Raw genomic sequence first — 17,501 nt, 5'->3', positions numbered from 1 at the left:
TCTCCCATTGAAGTCAGAGGGCCAGATCCTCAGCTACAGCTGAACTGCACACAGTACAAGTTTGTGTATCTTGGTGCTCACTTTTGTAGTTCCCTGATCCTGCTGCCACTGTGTCTAGGACAGTTCTTCTTCACTGGGTTAGAGCAGCCTGAGGACATCTCTGATTGACTTATGCCAGATGCTCATTGCTCCAAGGGGGCGGGGCGCAACACCCTATAGAGCTATGTTAACAGTGGGATGATCCACCTGGAGTTGGATACAGCAGCTTTAAGGTTATATCGTGCTGGTGGTATGGTACAAAACATCCACGCTGCACCAGAGAATGTGACCCAGAGAGTCTCTCCATTTACTTCAGTAAGGTTAGATTGGATTCCAGAAGAGTAATTGTTGACAAAGAAAACTGTTTATTGACTTCTTGAAACCTTTTTCTTTTATTGCTTGAATCAACATGCAAAGTATTTGTTGCCACAGTAATGCTATTTTTCCTAATATTTAGGCCCTATCCACACATTCTTTCTACACCAGCAGCTCAAACAATGTCTGCCTATTCCGGACAGACCCAGTATTCAGGAATGCAACAGCCTGCAGTCTATACAGCCTACTCACAGACTGGACAGCCTTACAGCTTACCTACTTACGGTATTTTACCTCTCATTGTTGTTCCTTCTTAACTAGAAGTAAAATTGTCAACTTGAACATTCTTTACTTTTCTCCCCATCTGCAAGAAAATATTTTAAAGAATCGGTTGAAAATTAATTTCTCACACAGATTTGGGAGTAATGTTGCCAGGCATCAAGACGGAAAGCGGGCTTTCGCAAACACAGTCACCACTGCAGAGTGGGTGCCTTAGTTACAGTCCAGGGTTTTCCACACCACAGCCCGGCCAAACACCGTATTCATATCAAATGCCAGGTCAGTAACCACCACCGTCATTTTCTGTCTTTCATTTCAGAGGCACTACTCATGAGTGAGGTGTTGCTCAATGTGAGTAGGAATATCTGAAGTAGGCCTTTAGGTTCAGATGTTCAAAGGTTTTTAGGTGCCTATGTCGCATTAAAATAAGAGAAATGTATATGCAGGCTGATATGTGACTTCATGCAAGGTATTATCTTTTAATGTAGCATTATGATGTGCATTTCTTCATAAGAAACAGTTATCAAAAGACCCAGGGCCAGTATTTAAGGGCTTAAAGATGCAGATAGGCACCTAGTGGGATTTTCAAAAGAGCCCAAGCAGGTTAGTCACTTAATTCCCATTGAAATCAATAGGAACTAGGGGCTAGATTCACCTGACTGCCACTTGAGGTGCCTAAATCCCAGAATCAGGTCCCACTAGGCTTCACAAAATCCCCGCTCAGCTGCCACTATGCTCTGTGGGTGCCTAAACTCACTTTTTATTGCAGTAAAAGTTCCCTTGGCATCTAGGTTTCTGCCTTTCAGCATGTGCACTGCAGCGCCATAAGCCCCAGAGTGATGCAAAAACCGGGGAAGGTAGATGTTCCTCCTCCTAACTAGCTTGCCTGTCTATAGGCGAGCTTACACAAAACAATGGGGAAAGGAGGCCTGCTTCCTTCAGTTCTTAACCCAGTGGATAGGGTATTCATCTAGGATGTGAAAAATCCTTGGTTCAAGCCCCCCTTTTACCTGAGAGGGCGACGGGATTTGAACTGTTTTATGCTGAGACTGGATGGTTGCAAGTGAAGGTGAACTAAGCAATGAATATACATAACGAGAGAAAGAACAAGAGGAAAGAAACAAGGGAGTGGTTGAGGCACTGTAGTAAGTGTGAAAAGGTTTTCTTGAACAAAACCACATATTTTCTAAAGTTTTCTTGAACAATATGAAAAGGGAAAAATAAATCTGGAAGCAGTTTTTCATTTCTGTTGAGCATTCATTAGAATTTTTTATATTTTAAAGTCAGAATCTCAGTTATTTGTGCTTCTGATTTGTCTGTGTTGTAATATGAAAAACGTTTTCAATACACAAATAGGTTCTTTATAACAAATTATTTCCTTTAACTTTAGGTTCTAGTTTTACACCCTCATCTACTATTTATGCAAATAATTCAGTCTCGAATTCTACAAACTTCAGTAGTTCACAACAGGTATGAATATTGATACTTTTATATGTGCAACAGAATAAGAAAATATTTTAAGTGATCAGGCAATTGCATAATTTGACCAATTTAGGTTAAAACAGGACTATTGTGATTCAATGTTTGATAGGACAGCAGTGTACTTTAATATCTAACCAAATATTGCAATCTTCATGAGAAAATTTGATCAACCTTTTCATTTAAAATACACGATAAAGAAATGGGTTCACTTAATAAATTGCCTTTACTTTTTTCCAGGATTATCCATCCTACACAGCTTTTGGCCAAAACCAATATGCACAGTATTATTCAGCATCAACATATGGAGCATATATGACCTCAAACAACACAGCTGATGGCACGTCTTCATCATCATCAACCTATCAGCTACAGGAATCTCTCCCTGGCCTGAATAGTCAACCAGGTACAGACCTTCATCCAGGTGAAAAACTTTTGTGTATTTCATCCCATCAGTTTAGATGCATGAAAGCAGAATTTTTCAACATAGGTAATTTTTGAACCAAATTGGGATGAGCATAAACTTTTATACTCATCTTAGTGTCTCTAGAAGAAAAAGAAATTATTATGGAAACAATCATGAGATGTTAAAAAAAAATGTATATTCAGGTTATATATTAAACCACAACCAAGTAATTTTGGCAAACTGATATATGTATCATTGTGGGAATGAGAAAAGACACAACAATCAAATATGCACCTTTGAGTGTCCAAAACTACTGTGTTGTAGCAGGACCTCTCTAATTCACACTCAAAAAGGCAATCCCTCTTCAGCTCTCAGCAAAGATTTAATAACAGAATGGGGCTGAGATCTTGTATTACTGACACCTAATAATAATAGTATCTAGCTCTTCATCCATAGATCTCAAAGTGTTTTACAAAGGAGGCTAGTCTCAGAATCCCTATTTTACAGATGGGGAAACTCAGGGCATGTCTACACTATAGACTTAAGTTGTCCTAGGTTAGGTCTATTTACAGCCACCACAGTAATTACTGGGGTGATTCATGTCCACACTGCCCTTCTTCTGTCTGTGATGCATGTGCTCACCAGGAACGCTTCCACCAACTTCAGAGGGGCAGTGCAGGGGGCTGTCAGAGCCAGGGCTGTCAGCTCCACACAGCTCCTTGCTAGTAGCCTGACATCCCACCAGGCTGCCCCTCCCCTCTTGGCTCCCTGTTCCCCACCGGGAATGGGGCAGCTGACCAGACACTGGGTACGGTCTCCCCACCAGGAGTCCTGCTCTCCTCCATCAGGAGTGCCGCAGCCAACTGGAGTCTGGTCATGGAGCTCCACGCTGAGCGCAGCTGTGCTCCCAGTGGGGAGCCGAGACCCCAGGGGGCAGCCCGGTTCCTGGTGGGGAGCTCCACACCCAGAGTCCAGTCGGCTGCCATGCTTCCAGCGGGGAGCCGAGAGCCCGGGGACCCTGGGTGGCAGCTGGGCTGGAGTGGGAAACCAGGACCCTGGGGAGCAGCAGGGCTTACTGCGGGGAGCCAGGAGCCTGAGTGGCTCAGCTCGGGAGCCAGAAGCTCACTTTCTTGTCAATTTCACAGCTCTGTGAAATTGACGAGAATGATAGACAATAGATGTAAGTAATGCAGTGTCTACAGGGACACTGCGTTGCCCTAAATACACCAACATAAGCCCTATGCCTCTGGTGGAGGTGGAGTTATGATGGTGTAGTAGGGCACTTACATCGGCAGGAACAAGGCTGTAGTGTGTTCACTGATGTAATTAAGGCAGCTTGTATTGACCTAACACTGTAGTGTAGACCAGGCCCTAGGCACAGAGAAGTGAAGTGACTGGTCAACCCAGGAGGCCAGTGGCAGAGCCAGGAATAGAATCTACATTTCCAGAGCCAGTCCAGTACTCTATCCACTAGGTCACACTGCCTCCCTTATTACAGCATATTTACTAGTACGGTATATTGTGAAGTGTTACCATAAATAATTAAAACCAAACTACAGTCGTTTGTTTATTTAGAAAAGCACTTTTTAATGTGCATGACATATTGCTAATTCACAAAATTCAGCAAGTCACAATAGAGCTATCAGGTATTAGTATCAATCTATTTAAATTATATTAAAAGAGTTACAGTTGCAAAGTAAAGCACTCAGAAGCCAGGACAAGACAAAGTTAAGTTTGCCCGACCAATTATGTGCCCTTGGGCATAAAGCATTACCGTATTTTATTATATAATCACACTAAACTTTTTTACAGGACCCCAGCTCATTCAATGCACCAGGTGGACATTGCTCTGTGAATGAGGCAGCTGTTCAGTTTTTCTTTTTATCCCCATCAGGGCCGGCTCTGGCTTTTTTGCTGCCCCAGGCAAAAAAGCCTCCGGCCGCCCCCCCCTCCCCCCCCGTGGGGGGGAGGGGGGTGCGGCCGGCCGGAGCCGGGGGGGGCAGCCGGAGCCCCGGCGGGGGCTCCGCTCTCCCCCCGGCGGCCGGGGGGAGGGCGCCGGAGGGGAGGGCGGCCGGAGCCCTGGGAGGAGGGCGGCGAGCCCCAGTGGGGGCTCGGCTCTCCCCCCGGCGGCCAGAGCGCAGGGCGGCGAGCCCCGGCTGGGGGGAGGGCACGGGGGGGGAGGGCGGCGAGCCCGGCTGTGGCCCCGCTCTCCCCGGCGGCCAGAGCGCCGCGCCGCCCCCCTCCAGGTGCCGCCCCAAGTACCAGCTTGGGTGCCTGGTGCCTGGAGCCGGCCCTGATCCCCATCATCCGCCTTATAGCTCCACGCCTGTTTCATATACTGCACATCATCCAAACACTGCTGCCCATAAGGATTGCTTTTCCTTCTTTGTAGACTTTTCTGTGGTGCTCATTACATTAGTAGGTGAGCATCTCACAGTGGTTAATGAATTGATCCTTGCAACACCCCTGCAAAGTCAAGCAGTATTATCCTCATTTTACAAATGTGAGACTGTGGTACAGAGAGATTAAGTGTGGCTTGCTCAAGGTCACATACAAAGTCTGTGAGAGAGACAGTAAAAGACTCCAAATCTCCAAGGTCTCTGTCTAGTGCCACATGAGCTTTATTTGTCTTCCAGGGGACTGCTTCATTCATCATACACTATACAATGTCTGCAGTGTGGACCTGATCCAAAACCTATTGAAGTCCTGGGAAGACTGTCATTGCCTTTAATGAGTTTTGGATCAGTCCCTGAATGCAGAAGGGTGCACTAGACCCCAGATTCACTACACAAAGCTGCCTCATTCTCTTTCTAGTGAGTGAACTGAATGACACAGGCGTCCTTCAAAAATATGCAGTACTATATTAATAATAATGAATAAGCCAAAGGGGAGGAGTTAAGGTTGTGCAAAAAGTTATACACAGATCTGGCAGCATTACCTACCGTTGAGATTGCCTGACTTTTCCCATTACAAGACCCTGTTTTCAGTTACTTATAACTTTGCCAAACTTTAATTGTATGGGCTAAAATTTCCCATGCCAGGTGTCTGCCTCAGGCTGAATTTTTTTGGAAAGTGTGTATTTATATAAAATAGGAAAGTATATTTTGTTCACTCCCTTGGTTGTAGGGAGTAGCTGAACCATTTGGCACAAGCTTAAAAAAATATTAACTCCTGGACTCAGAACAAACCTGCCAAATTTAAGACAGAAAGGTAAAAGATTGTTATAAACAACTGAAATTAGAACACTTGAGGAATGAACATTCACTGTAGATGTTGCTCCACATATCATTTAAAAGATTCTGGTGTATGCTGAAAGAATGTGGTGAATACTCCTAAAATTATGTTTTGAGAACTCTACATGCTTCAGGACACTTTATATTTCCTGCAAACTTAACAATATTTTGTAGTGAGTAGGTTTGCACATTATCTCATCTTGTAGCTTTGCTGCTTAGAAGTGATCTGTTAGCATACTATATGCTCAGACTCTCTTATGACAGTGTTTTATAATCTGCATTCAATGTACTATAGAAGGGAACTTTATACAAGCTAAATAACTGAAAACCATAAAGGGTGCGTAAGTATAGTGAAATAGTAAGAAAGGTTTATGTTTAAACACATGAACATGTCTCCCTTTTAAATAGCTTATGCATCTGAACTTGTAAATCTGCCCAGGCACTTCCCATTTCTGTGAAGTGCTGAATGAGTCATGCGACACTGTGTGCACAGTGCAACACCCATTTTGAAAATACATCGCATGCCTGTGTTCTTGTGTGTTACTTTAAAAATACACTTGCATAAATGGAGTGCAGCATTCTGAATGCTTAGCCATAGTTTAGAACTTGTGAACACTACTGATACACTAGGTCACATCTTAGCACTACAGTAGCCTGGATCAGCACATTCTATCTAAAGAGATTTGTTGGCTGAAGAACCATGGGCTGTGTCATTTAAAATCTATGATAGATACATCCAGGTGCTTCACTCTCCAATACTGTCTGACCAGGAGGACGCGGTTTCTTTTCCTGCCCAGAGGGCAGAGGATCCTTAATCTAGTCAAACAGCTGTGACTCCAAACTCAACAATCAAATCCTAATTATGACAGTATTTATTGAATAAAGAGAGATGATAACCAGATGAAAAACATAAAAACAGACACTTACTCTTACCGTTGATTGATACAAGCTAGAAGAAGCTGCGTGACTGCAGGTCAGGAAAACAGTTACCACAGTAAAGGATTGGTAGTAGTGTCCTGTGTGCTGATAGCAGGGTTGCAATTTATGGTTTCTTTCTTGAAGCTGTCCGCTTCTCTTGGCTTTTCTCCCACCAGTCTGTGCACCTTCACCTTCCAGTCAAGGACTGACCCTTACTTAGGGCTATACTTTTAAGTCACAGCCCTGTCTTGGGGGCAGTATGGTAGCCCAATCTTTTCTCTCCAAGCTTTCCATGAGTGAGGGGTGTGCTGGCTGCACCTTCCTATGGGATGATTCAGCCTGCTCCCTCTGGTGCACTTCACCTGCTCTGATGTGCCCAGGCCATGGCCCTGCCTCCTATTTGCCTTCTTTGGGGTATTGTGCATCCATAGACAGATATAAAGGGACTAGGGAACAATTATAGCTAGCCGATAGATTCTCAGGGTGCAGGAATACTCCTGGTAACCTAGCCACCACACACCAGTGTACGGGCTAGATTCTTTATTTCACAGACCCTTCTTTGTGTGACAGTACATCAATATATGTTCATTGGGACGTATCAGAACTTGTTCTGTCTGGCCTCTCACGCTTTGGGGGTACAGGAAACCTATACAGAAAACCTGTAGTTTCTTCTAAAAGTGGCATTATAGCAAAATTCCTGCGGAGAGTGCACAAACAATGTTAACTTAATGTGTTCAGGCACAGACATCCATCCCAGCAAGCACAGAGAGAGCCCAGAGACCTGCTAACAAGGCTGCTGTTCCCTAATGCTATTATGAGCATGGTTTTAATTTATAATGCTGACTGGACCTTCACCATGTTCCATAAGCAGCTTAAAGCCAGGCCCAGTCACGTACTGTGTTTGAAGTTATTGATGGTGTGATGTCACGTTGGCTTGAGGGATGTTGCCAGTAACGGCCTAGTGGAAAGTGGCATGTGGATCTTAGCAACTTCTTCCCTTTAGCAGGGAAGGGAACCCAGCTGCTTCTGGAGCTTGGGGGATGGCACTAGGACATCATGGCTCAGAGGTAGCAATTGCAAAGAGCTTCTGGTTACTGCTTCACCTGGTAGGTGGGGAAAGGGCATAGTGAGCCCTGCTGCTGGTATACTGGGATAATGGTGCTAGGGCCAGCATGTGCACGAATCAGTCTGCGTTGACTTTCCTTGTGCACACTAGTCTATTCAGAAGCAGCCCACATTGAAATTTTCACTGGGTTTGTGTGTATGCCTGGGTCTTCCCTCCTGGAAGGCCCTTTTGCAACAACTGTGCTCTTACTCTTCTTGCTCAGTTCGGTCATGGCAGGTTCAGTTGCAAGGAATGTTTTGTGCTGGTCCTGCACCAGTACCGGAGTATCACTATGTCTGTAATAACAGGCCATACCATGTTCCTGCTTAACACTTTCCTTTCACTTTATTGTAGCCATACTCTCACTTGCCAGTGAATGAAGTTTTCCAAACAGGATCTTTAGCTAGGTGTTGAATATAGAAAAAAGGAAAGAATTTCAAGCATTGCAATTAATATTTCTAACTTCGGTGAACTGCACTAGGACTTCCCTATCTCTAAATAAGTACACACATTTTTGGGTCCTTCTGTGTATGAACAGTTTGCATTTCTATCAGATTTGACACACATTCTTACTACATCATAGATCTGTATTTTGGTCAGGTTTTTTTAAGTTTAAATTTTCTGAAGCTGTTTAAGGATAAAAAAAATAAGTTTCCCCTTTAATATGGATGAGCCTGCTGTTTGTAAAAAGCAAATCCAGCAATTAAGCCTACAGTTGTTCAAAAACCCAAGCACTACTGACTTCTGCAGTTCTAAAATAGAAGCATGCCTTGCATTCAAGTAAGAGACAGCTGGTAATTCTGATTTAGAGATTAGTTTAATGAAATAAAGTTGGCTCTAAATACCCAGAACTTACAAGGTACAGTGATTAGTTACAGTACTGATTAATGGATAATTATGCAATCATGTACAGTGTTGGTCCAAGGAGAAGCCTGGGGCAACTGGTAATGATTAATGTTAAATGGAAATTGTAAATAGCATTCAGTTGTTTACTTCAGCTTTTAGGAACTTTCATAGACGATTTAGAAAGATTTTTTTATTTTTTGGAAGAATATTGAATATCTGTATCAGATCATAATTGTGCATTTATCATTTGTGTGGGCTTTAAGTGGTTTCATAGATTTTAAGAAAGTTTGGAATTCTTTTAATTCCCTCACATGACAAACAGGGTTTTTAATCTAATCAGGACATAATAAAAACTTTGAAGACACTCCTCATTGTTCCATTTTACTTATTTAACAACCTTTGGCACATTGTTCACTAAGAGGAATAATGAACTAAATGGTTTACTTAATGGCAATACAAAGAATTATTTTTTACTAGAAATCTGTAAATTCACTCACCCAAATGTCTGTAATTCCCTGGGTCCTCTCTGTTCCCCCTTTTTAAAGATAGGTGCTCTGTTTGCCCTTCTCTAGACCTTTGGGACCTCATCTGTCCTCCATGAGTTCTCAAAGATAATCACTAATGGTTCAGAAATTGCTTCAGCTAGTTCCTTAAGTACCTTAAGGTGAATTGTGGCAGCCCTTGCTAACTTGAATACATCTAATTTATCTACTAGGGCTGTCGATTAATTGCAGTTAACTCACACAATTAACTCAGATTAATTGCAGTTTTAATCGCACTGTTAAACAATAGAATACCAATAGAAATGTATTAAATATTTTTGCATGTTTTTCTACATTTTCAAATATATTGATTTCAATTACAACACAGAATACAAAGTGTACACTACTCACTTTATATTATTTTTATTACAAAAATTTGCACTGTAAAAATCATTAAAGAAATAGTATTTTTCAATTCACCTCATACAAGTAGCGTAGTGCAATCTCTTTATCATGAAAGCACAGCTTACAAATGTAGAATTTTTTTTGTTACATAACTGCACTCAAAAACAAAACAATGTAAAACTTTAGAGCCTACAAGCCACTCAGTCCTACTTCTTGTGAAGCCAGTCGCTAAGGGTATGTCTTCACTACCAGCCGGATCAGCAGGCAGTGATCAATCCAGCGGGGATCGATTTATTGTGTCTAGTCTAGATGCAATAAATCGATTCCCGAGCGCTCTCCCGTCGACTCCTGTACTCCAGCTCGGCGAAAGGCGCAGGTAGAGTCGACGGGGGAGTGTCAGCAGTCGACTCACCATAGTGAAGACACCGCAGTAAGTAGATCTAAGTACGTCGACTTCAGCTATGTGAATAATGTAGCTGAAGTTGCGTAACTTAGATTGATCCCTCCCCCCATTGTAGACCAGGCCTAAGACAAACAAGTTTGTTTACATTTACAGGAGATAATGCTGCCCACATATTTACAATGTCATGTGAAAGTGAGAACAGATGTTCGCATGACACATTTGTAGCCGGCATTGCAAGGTATTTATGTGCCAGATATGCTAAACATTCATGCTTTGACCACCAGTCCAAAGGACATGCTTCCATACTGATGACGCTCTGCCATATATTCCATGTTATAGCAGTCTCGGATGATGACCCAGCATGTTGTTCGTTTTAAGAACACTTTCACTGCAGATTTGACAAAACTCAAAGAAGGTGCCAATGTGAGATTTCTAAAGATAGCTACAGCACTTGACCCAAGATTTAAGAATCTGAAGTGCCTTCCAAAATCTGAGAGGGATGAGGTGTGGAGCATGCTTTCAGAAGTTTTAAAAGAGCAACACTCTAATGCAGAAACTACAGAACCTGAACCATCAAAAAAGAAAAATCAACCTTCTGCTGGTGACATCTGACTCAGATGATGAAAATGAACATGCGTTGTTCTGCACTGTTTTGGATCATTATCAAGCAGAACCCATCATCAGCATGGACGCATGTCCTATGGAATGGTGGTTGAAACATGAAGGGACATATGAATCTTTAGCGCATCTGGCACGTAAATATCTTGCGATGCTGGCTACAACAATGCCATGAGAATGCCTGTTCTCACTTTCGGGTGACATTGTAAACAAGAAGCAGGCCGCATTATCTCCTGCAAATGTAAACAGACTTGTTTGAGTGATTGGCTGAACAAGAAGTGGGCTTGTAGGCTCTAAAGTTTTACATTGTTTTATTTTTGAATGCAGTTATTTTTTGTACATAACTCTACATTTGTAAGTTCAAGTTTCATGATAAAGAGATTTCACTACAGTACTTGTATTAAGTGAATTGAAAAATTATTTCTTTTATTTTTACAGTGCAAATATTTATAATAAAAATAAATATAAAGTGAGCACATTACACTTTTTATTCTGTGTTGTAATTGAAATCAATATATTTGAAAATGTGGAAAACATCCAAAAATATTTATATAAATTGTATTCTATTGTTTAACAGTGCAATTAATCGTGATTAATTTTTTTAATCACTTGACAGCCCTACTATCTACATATTTTTAATCTGTTCCCCCTTGTTGTTAATATTGTCTTAAGCATTTGGTCACAAACAACTTTTTTAGTGAAGACTGCAGCAAAATAGGTTTTTCACGCCTCAGCCTTCTTGATGTCATCCATTACTAGCTCTCCTTCTCTGCTGCTAAATAATGGACTTAAATTTTCCTTTATCTTTCTCTTGTCCTTAATGTACTTATAGAACCTCTTCTTAACTGTTATGTCCCTTGCTAGGTGTAACTCATTTTGTGCTTTAGCCTTTCTGATTTTGTCCCTACATGCCTTTACTATTCTTTTGTATTCATCCTTAGCAATTTATTCCCGTAGGATTCCTTTTTGATTTTCACATTATTAAAGAGCTCCTGATAAAGGCATATTGGCCTCTTACTGGTTTTCCTATCTTTCCTTATCATTGTGAGAGTTTGCTCTTGTGCCTTTAATATTGTCTCTCTGAGAATCTGCCAAGTCTCCCAAACTCCTTTTTCTATTAGATTTTCTTTTCATGGGACCTTACCTACTAGTGCTCTCAGTTTGTTGAAGTCTGCTTTTTTGAAGTCCATTGTCCTTATTGTGGTGCTTTTATTTCTTTCTTTCCTTAGAATCATGAAATCTATCATTTCAGGATCACTTTCACCCAAATTGTCTTCTACCTACCTTTTACCTTCAGATTAATAACCACAAAAAATAACTGTTTGTCAGAATCAAGCCTAGACTGGCTGCCACTGGATACCTCATTCACCTTTTTAATAGTCTGTAAAGATATTAATATCTCAGTATGTAAGTTATGACTATACAGTATAGGGTCATTGACTGGCCAATTTTGAGACAAAGTTTTTTCTGATTTTGATTGCTGTGTGGACAGTGATGGGGGCAGAGTTCAGGTTGCGTGTTTAACCGCAATATGTACATGTTATTGAGTTACTGTGGTTTGATTACAGCTTTTTAAATGGTTTGCCTTTGTGTATGTAAACTTTAAAATGTTCTTAGTTTGACATCTATTGTGAAATAACCATGAAATCATTATTAAGGCAGACAAAGGGGGAGGATTCATGTCTTTTCACACTTAGGAAACTGGCTATATTAGCCAGTCCTTAGATATGTCACCAGAAGTTTCTGGAGGTGCACTAGTACTGATAAGCTTGGAAGGAAGGAGGATTTCTGGTTACTGGAAGATGGGGTGGAGCAAGTCTCAAACAATCCCTCCTAGGTAGCTCCATTCTCTTTCTCCATCCAACCTTCCCAATGTGACCTGCCTTATCCTGCTCACAGCTCTCGGTTGACCACCGCCCATGTTTGTGACCAGCAGCGGTAAGGTGGATTACAATGGGGAAATCAGGATTAGAAGATAGAGGGATGACCTGGCATAGTGCTGGTAGCAGTAGGAGAAGAGTAGGGAGGCGGATGAGGAGATTAGGCTGTTAGTCTGTCAGACAGGAGGAGGTGGTTGGGGATTCTGATGTCTGCAGGAGTATTTAGGATGTCCTCCATATTTAGGGAAAAGGATGGTGAGTCTCCTGCTGGTGCAGAGAGGAGTTGAAGTTGAGTCTTCACAGCAATAAAGGATGTTGAAATCTATCTTGCTGACTTCTTAACATAGGAAACGAGATATACGCACCTTAAATTTTTAAAAAAGCATGATGTGACCATTAGTATGGTATTTCAGAAAGCTTACTTTGATGCCTCACTATTTTATATCTGTGTGAATATTAGTGCATTTAAACCATCTCTCCATTTCTAAGGAGATTTATTGAAGTTTGTCTTTGGTAAAGTCAGAATGTATTTGTGGCATCTGCAATTTCCTGTTATGTAAAACTGAAATTGAGAACTGCTCTTCTGCATTTTATGTTTATAGCACGTGTGTATCTTGTGTTTGGGTTGGCATATAATCTGTATAAAGAGACATTTTTAAAGCTTTTATACCTTCTGTAAAAATTAAACACTGACTATTTTTTCCATGGATTTTTTTATTTACAGGGGAGTTTGACACAGTACAGAGCCCCTCAACACCGATCAAAGATCTTGATGAGAGAACGTGTCGGAGTTCTGGGTCAAAGTCTCGGGGTAGAGGGAGGAAGAATAATCCATCACCCCCTCCGGACAGTGACTTGGAGGTATGCCCTCTGGTAACTGATGAATGGTAAACTGAAGGTAGATTCAGCATATTAAAGCAGCGGAAACAGTTTAAAGCTTTAAAAATATGGCATGAATCATTAATTGAAAGTACTATATTTCTAGCAGTTACTTTACATTTATACAATATGGGGCAGATACAGTGTATACATGAATACACTGAAAGTAAGATCGTGTCAACATGATACGTGCATATTGTCTCTTCCAATTTAATGTGGAATAGATCTACAAAATAATTTAAGGTTTCTTTGTTCATATTTTTTCTGATTAACTTCTATTTTGTGTATTGTTTAACTTTCTTTTTTAAAATAAGAAAATTCAAATGTATCAATCCAATTATCTACATATTCATTGTAAAAATATGCATTACAAAAGGGAATGCATAAATATTAGACATCCGTATTTGGCCCTAATCCTGCAAACACTTAAGGACTACTTTAACTTTACCCCTGTAAGTAGTGTCATTGACTTCAGTAGTTATGCACCACTATTTGAGAGATCAAGGCCGTAGCAAAGAGATATATCTGCGTAAGGTACAAGATGAAGTTTTAAAACACAAGTGTCCTAGCAGTGGAGTGATTATATTCTTGTTACCCCTGTGTTAGCAGTGTTCTGATATAGTGTGACAGAAGGAGAACAACACTCATTGTATGCATGGTATATTCCAGCACTGGGATCAGAGAAATGTTCTGCACATTTGTGTGATGTGCCTCCTCCCACTGTGATACTGGCACTCAATGCTAATATCATTGGACTGCTCCACCCCCTGTTTATGTAGTACATATCTCCACATATATCACCAGAAGTCAACTTCGTTATCACTTGGCTATTCCAGCCCCTGCATCTCTACTGGAGGGACAGGGTTGACCGTAGCACTTAGCATCAATCTCAGATGCCATAGCTTTTTGTACAGAGGGCGAGGAATTTTATCCCGATTTTGGGCGAACTGTCTGATTTTTTTTGTAGTTTTCCACAAACTATTTTTTTAAATTAACCAGCTGTAATTTTTTACATTTATGGGAAGATTTCCATTTTCTTTTCCTTAGTTTCATTTTCAGAAAAAAACAGCCTCTTACCAACACTAAGAAATTTCCCTTAAAAACTAAAACAAAATAAAAAGTTAAAATAAGACATTTTGTCCAAAAATATTATTTAAAATCCTTATTCCGTGTGAATTACTGTGGCATAATAGTACTTGGGGCATGTAGAACTAGCACCAAGAGTTGATATTATCTCTGTTGGAGGAACACATTGAAATCAGTGTGAGTTGCACATAAGAATCTGAGAGTCGAATTTATCCTTAAATTAATAGCTCTTTACAACAAAGTAATTGACCCAAAGTATACTGACATCTGTAGTATGTTAGAGAGACAAAGTGGATGAGATAATATCTTTTATTGGACCAGTAAAATAAAATATAGTATGTGACGTGACATTTGAAACCTTGTAAAGGTTGTAGAGTAATTAAAAGATTGGCAAGTATTGAAAAGCTTAATGTCCTCCATGTTTTTTATAGATTATTTTAAGATATACTGTCAATGCTGATTTTCAGAACAAACCTACTCACTTAAGGGCTTATTTAAAGCACAGGACATGACTGATTTGATTTTGGATCATAAATCTTATTTCCTGATTACATTACTGATTTTGTCTCCATTTCTGTTTTCAGCGTGTATTTGTTTGGGATTTGGATGAAACTATCATCGTTTTTCATTCGCTGCTTACAGGATCCTATGCACAAAAATATGGCAAAGTATGTGACTCATGAATTCAACAATAGATTCAGGCTATCGATACACTTGGCATTTTTACTGTGCTTTTCATTTTCAGTGTGCCTTACAAAACTTAATTAACATTCATATGCCCTTGTGAGGGAGGGAGGTGAATAGTATTAACTCCATTTTACAGACTGGGAAACTGAGGTACAGAACTTGAGATTTGCCCAAATGGAGCAGCCAAGGGGACAGATGAGGTAAGATGTGAGGTCCAATACAGGTAGAGTTGCTGAGGTAGGTGCTATAGCTGTAAGGAGGAGGCTTCATTGAGTGAGAGGTGCTGAGGTTTCTGGTGCAGCTTTGAAAAGCTGTTGCAAATGGGTACTAGATTTGGTGGGAAAGGGGAAATAACTGATAAATTTGGAAACAGGGCGGGGAAAGGGAATGAGTAAACTGGATGATGAAAAAGGAAATGGAACTGATGAATTTGCAGGGAAAGGAAAATGTTAAGTCAGAGTAAATGGGTGGGAGGCAGACCTGTCTAACCTTCAGCTTTAGGGTGGAGGCTCTGGGTTTATGATGTACTCTCTGACACCTCAGCCTTCCTGGTGAGTCGCTGGTGTTCTTGGATGGCTGTTGGGTTGGGCAAAGCCGCTGGCTGACACACACTCTGCTGCGAATCAGTTATTTCAATGTACACAGCTACTCCCCTCTCTGCCACTGAGAAATCCAAAGATGGCTGGAGAAGAAGCCCAGAACAGGGAGCAATGAGCAGCCAGCAGTGAAAGGAGAGAGAGGGAGAAGCAACCCAGAAGTAGTAGCAACAGGAATTTCCGTACCTACTGAGCAAGGAACATTTTATACAGATTTTCTTCAGGGTTTTTGCTGCATTGACATTGGCAGGGCTGATGGCAGAATGAATGCTGATGATTTGGGTGGGGGTGGCAGCTTAGAAGATAGAGAAGTCCATGAATTGCAGGATGGCATGGTTATGTGAAACAGGTGTGGGGCTGTGTGAGAGAGAGAGAGAGAGAGAGAAAGTGACAGGTGTGAAGCATGTTTCTGTTAATAAAAAAAAAGAGGAGGGAAGAGAGTTTGGTGTTAATGCACATGTGGAGGTGTTTGCAGGAGTATGCGCATGAATATGTGTATTTGGAGATACAGGTAGTTGTTTCTCCTGGTGTTTATGAAAAAGGTGGGCTAGTAAATTTTTGTCTGTCATGGAAACTCATCAGCTCAGTTCTGGAATGCTAAAATAAGATTAGCTATTCGGCTCTGGTACGAATAACACTTGTTTTACACCTTCACAGTGCCAAATCAGTGCATGTTATACTGTTTTGCCACTTATATTACCATACATCCTACACACTCTTCTAATGCTATTTTTACAAAAAATATAATTCTGTTCACTTTGACAAAATTACTCTGTTTTTATATCTCTGTGAGAGAAGAATCACACCAAACATGCAACTTACATCATTTATATCACCATTGAATGTGGAGTTGCTATACTTGACCCAATGATTCAGTTACTTGTAATTTTAATCCAAGTGTGCTTGCAGCCTTTTGGATGGTATAACTATTCTGATGCAATATTTTTCTCCATCACAGATATTAACAATTAAGAAATTATTTATCATTATTGGTGCAAAGCTTTTTAAATTGAAATATGTTACAGAGCTATCAATCCTTTCTGGATAACTTTGAAAACTATTCTAGACAGAGATATCTTCTTGGTTTCCTTCTCTTGGGGTTGTTATTTTTTTTCTTCCTCTCCCCCCCCCCCCCCATATCTGTAGGGACATTTAGATGAAAACAGCATCACTGCTTTGTAAAAACTCATCTGCTCCTGCAATTTATTCCCCATAGAAAGCCAGAATATGTGGTAATGACTATTTACAGCAACCAGTTGTGATATCAGATAGAGATTATGAATTTATTTCCATGGGTCCGGAGTAACTCAAGTGAAAGTGAAATTAATTGATTTATGCTACTGAGATTAGAATCAGGATCCAAGACTTCAAGTGACGATGACCCACGACAGAGGATTTCTTAAATAAAAAAGCTCCTGTTTTCATACTGCTAGACATAGTAAAATAAAAATCATAGGGATACAGAGTCATTCCCAGAGTAAATTAAGAAATGGCAGATATTTTCTTTTCTAGAGCAGTTATCTTCCTAGTATTGTGGTAAACATATTTAGGATGATGTATCATTGAGCCTCAAATATGTAGTAAATTCTTGTCTAATATTTTATGTTACTTCATATATTCTTTTTTTATATGGAGGAAGGATGGTTCATTGGTTAGGGCACTAGACTGAGGCTTGGGAGACTGTGTTTCAAGTCCTTGCCCAAATCACTTAGCCTCTCTGTGCCTCAGATCACCATCTGTAAAATGGGGATAATCATCCCTACCTTGAAGTAGTGGTGTAAGGGTGAATATATTAAAGATAATGAGGCACTTGGATATTATGGTAATAGAGGCCATATAAGTACC

The 17,501-nt window shown here is 40.6% G+C and overlaps 1 protein-coding gene across 1 annotated transcript in view; it reads left to right on the top strand.

Annotated features, from left to right (window-relative positions):
• The window catches only part of EYA4 (EYA transcriptional coactivator and phosphatase 4), a 231,314-nt gene that overhangs the window by 171,811 nt on the left and 42,002 nt on the right, over window positions 1–17,501 (top strand). The window contains exons 7-12 of the mRNA XM_029911051.1: window positions 497–639; window positions 769–912; window positions 2,024–2,103; window positions 2,353–2,518; window positions 13,133–13,269; window positions 14,958–15,041. Of these exons, the coding sequence (XP_029766911.1) occupies window positions 497–639; window positions 769–912; window positions 2,024–2,103; window positions 2,353–2,518; window positions 13,133–13,269; window positions 14,958–15,041 (754 nt within the window). The remainder of the gene's footprint in view (window positions 1–496; window positions 640–768; window positions 913–2,023; window positions 2,104–2,352; window positions 2,519–13,132; window positions 13,270–14,957; window positions 15,042–17,501) is intronic.

Source organism: Terrapene carolina, unplaced genomic scaffold (assembly GCF_002925995.2).
Source record: "Terrapene carolina triunguis isolate 2854851 unplaced genomic scaffold, T_m_triunguis-2.0 Scaffold85, whole genome shotgun sequence".
Taxonomy (NCBI): domain Eukaryota; kingdom Metazoa; phylum Chordata; order Testudines; family Emydidae; genus Terrapene; species Terrapene triunguis.
Note: the sequence above shows the minus strand (reverse complement) of the source record. Positions and strands in the feature narration are given on the sequence as shown.